This window comes from Antrostomus carolinensis, unplaced genomic scaffold, assembly GCF_000700745.2.
Source record: "Antrostomus carolinensis isolate BGI_N321 unplaced genomic scaffold, ASM70074v2 scaffold39187, whole genome shotgun sequence".
Taxonomy (NCBI): domain Eukaryota; kingdom Metazoa; phylum Chordata; class Aves; order Caprimulgiformes; family Caprimulgidae; genus Antrostomus; species Antrostomus carolinensis.
This window is the reverse complement of record NW_010328737.1, coordinates 1,453-2,622: the sequence shown is the minus strand read 5'-3', so window position 1 is coordinate 2,622 and position 1,170 is coordinate 1,453. Positions and strand designations below refer to the sequence as shown.

The following is a 1,170-nucleotide window of genomic DNA, read 5'->3' as shown; positions in this document are numbered from 1 at the left end:
CCTCCCCCTGCAAGGGCCGCAGGGCTTCCTTCATCCCCTGGATCTCCCCCTGCATCTCCTGCAGCGCCTTGGCTCCAGCCTCACGTCTCTCCAGCAGCCGCAGCAGCTGGGGCTCGTAATGCTCCTCCAGACCTCGCCGGCTCTCCGCCACAAAGCTCTCGAACTCCATGGAGAGCCGCCGGCTCTCCTGCAGGTACAGGTTGTCCTGCCGACATGGTGGAGTTTCCAGCCGTTGCCTCAAAACCTCCTTCTCCTTCTCACAGGTCTCCTTCAGCCGGGTCAGCTCGTCGGAGAGCTGCCCAGCCTGGGTCTCCAGCTCTCCCTGGTAAGCAGCGTGCTGGGAGAGGTCGTGCCGCCGGCTCTCCAGCTGGTACTGGCAAGCCACACATTCCTTTGTCACCTTGAACAGCTTCTGCTTGATCTGCCGGATCTCATCCTTCAGGTTGTCCCTCTCCAGCTCCACCTTGGCCAGCAGCCGGCAAGCTGCCTGGATCTCCTCGTGGGCATGACGGATCTCCTGCAGCGCCGGCTCCCGGAGCTGGCCCAGCTCTGCAATCAGGCTGTCTCTTTCCTTCTCCAGCTGCTCGACGGCTTCGATGCACTCTTGGAAATAATCTCCCAGCTCTTCAAGGGTGAGGCACCGATGCTCCGCACCATCTGCATCCAAAGGGCTGCCTGCCCCCTCTGCTTCCATGTCCAGTGGGATCCCTGCCCCATCTGTGTCCACGTTGGCTGGGATCCCTGCCCCATCTTTTTTTTTTCCCCACCCCCACCCAGGGGTTTCTCTCCCCCATCTGCATCCACATCCAGTGGGATTTCTGCCTCATCCACATCCAGTGGGATTCCTGCCCCATCCACATCCAGTGGGATCTCTACTCCATCTGCATCCACATCCAGTGGGATTTCTGCCTCATCCACATCCAGTGGGATTCCTGCCCCATCCACATCCAGTGGGATCTCTACTCCATCTGCATCCACGTCCAGCGGGATTCCTGCCACGTCCCCATCCAGCGGGATCTTGGCTCTGGCTGCATCCTCATCCATCTGGGTGCCTGATATGTTTAGCTCCAGGGATGCATCCCTGTCCTCTGCCTGCAGCTCCTGGCAGGTGTCAGGGCTGTCCCCTTGCAGGGGTGTCACCCCCACACCCACTGGAGTGGGGTCTAATGG

The 1,170-nt window shown here is 60.7% G+C and overlaps 1 protein-coding gene across 1 annotated transcript in view; it reads right to left on the bottom strand.

Annotated features, from left to right (window-relative positions):
- Positions 1-1,044, bottom strand: part of SYNC (syncoilin, intermediate filament protein) — a 3,806-nt gene extending 2,762 nt beyond the window's left edge. The window contains 3 exon segments of the mRNA XM_029086050.1: position 1; positions 3-657; positions 774-1,044. The exon segment at position 1 is cut by the window's left edge and continues 84 nt beyond it. Coding sequence (XP_028941883.1) covers position 1; positions 3-657; positions 774-1,044 — 927 coding nt within the window.
- Positions 1,045-1,170: the final 126 nt, after the last annotated feature.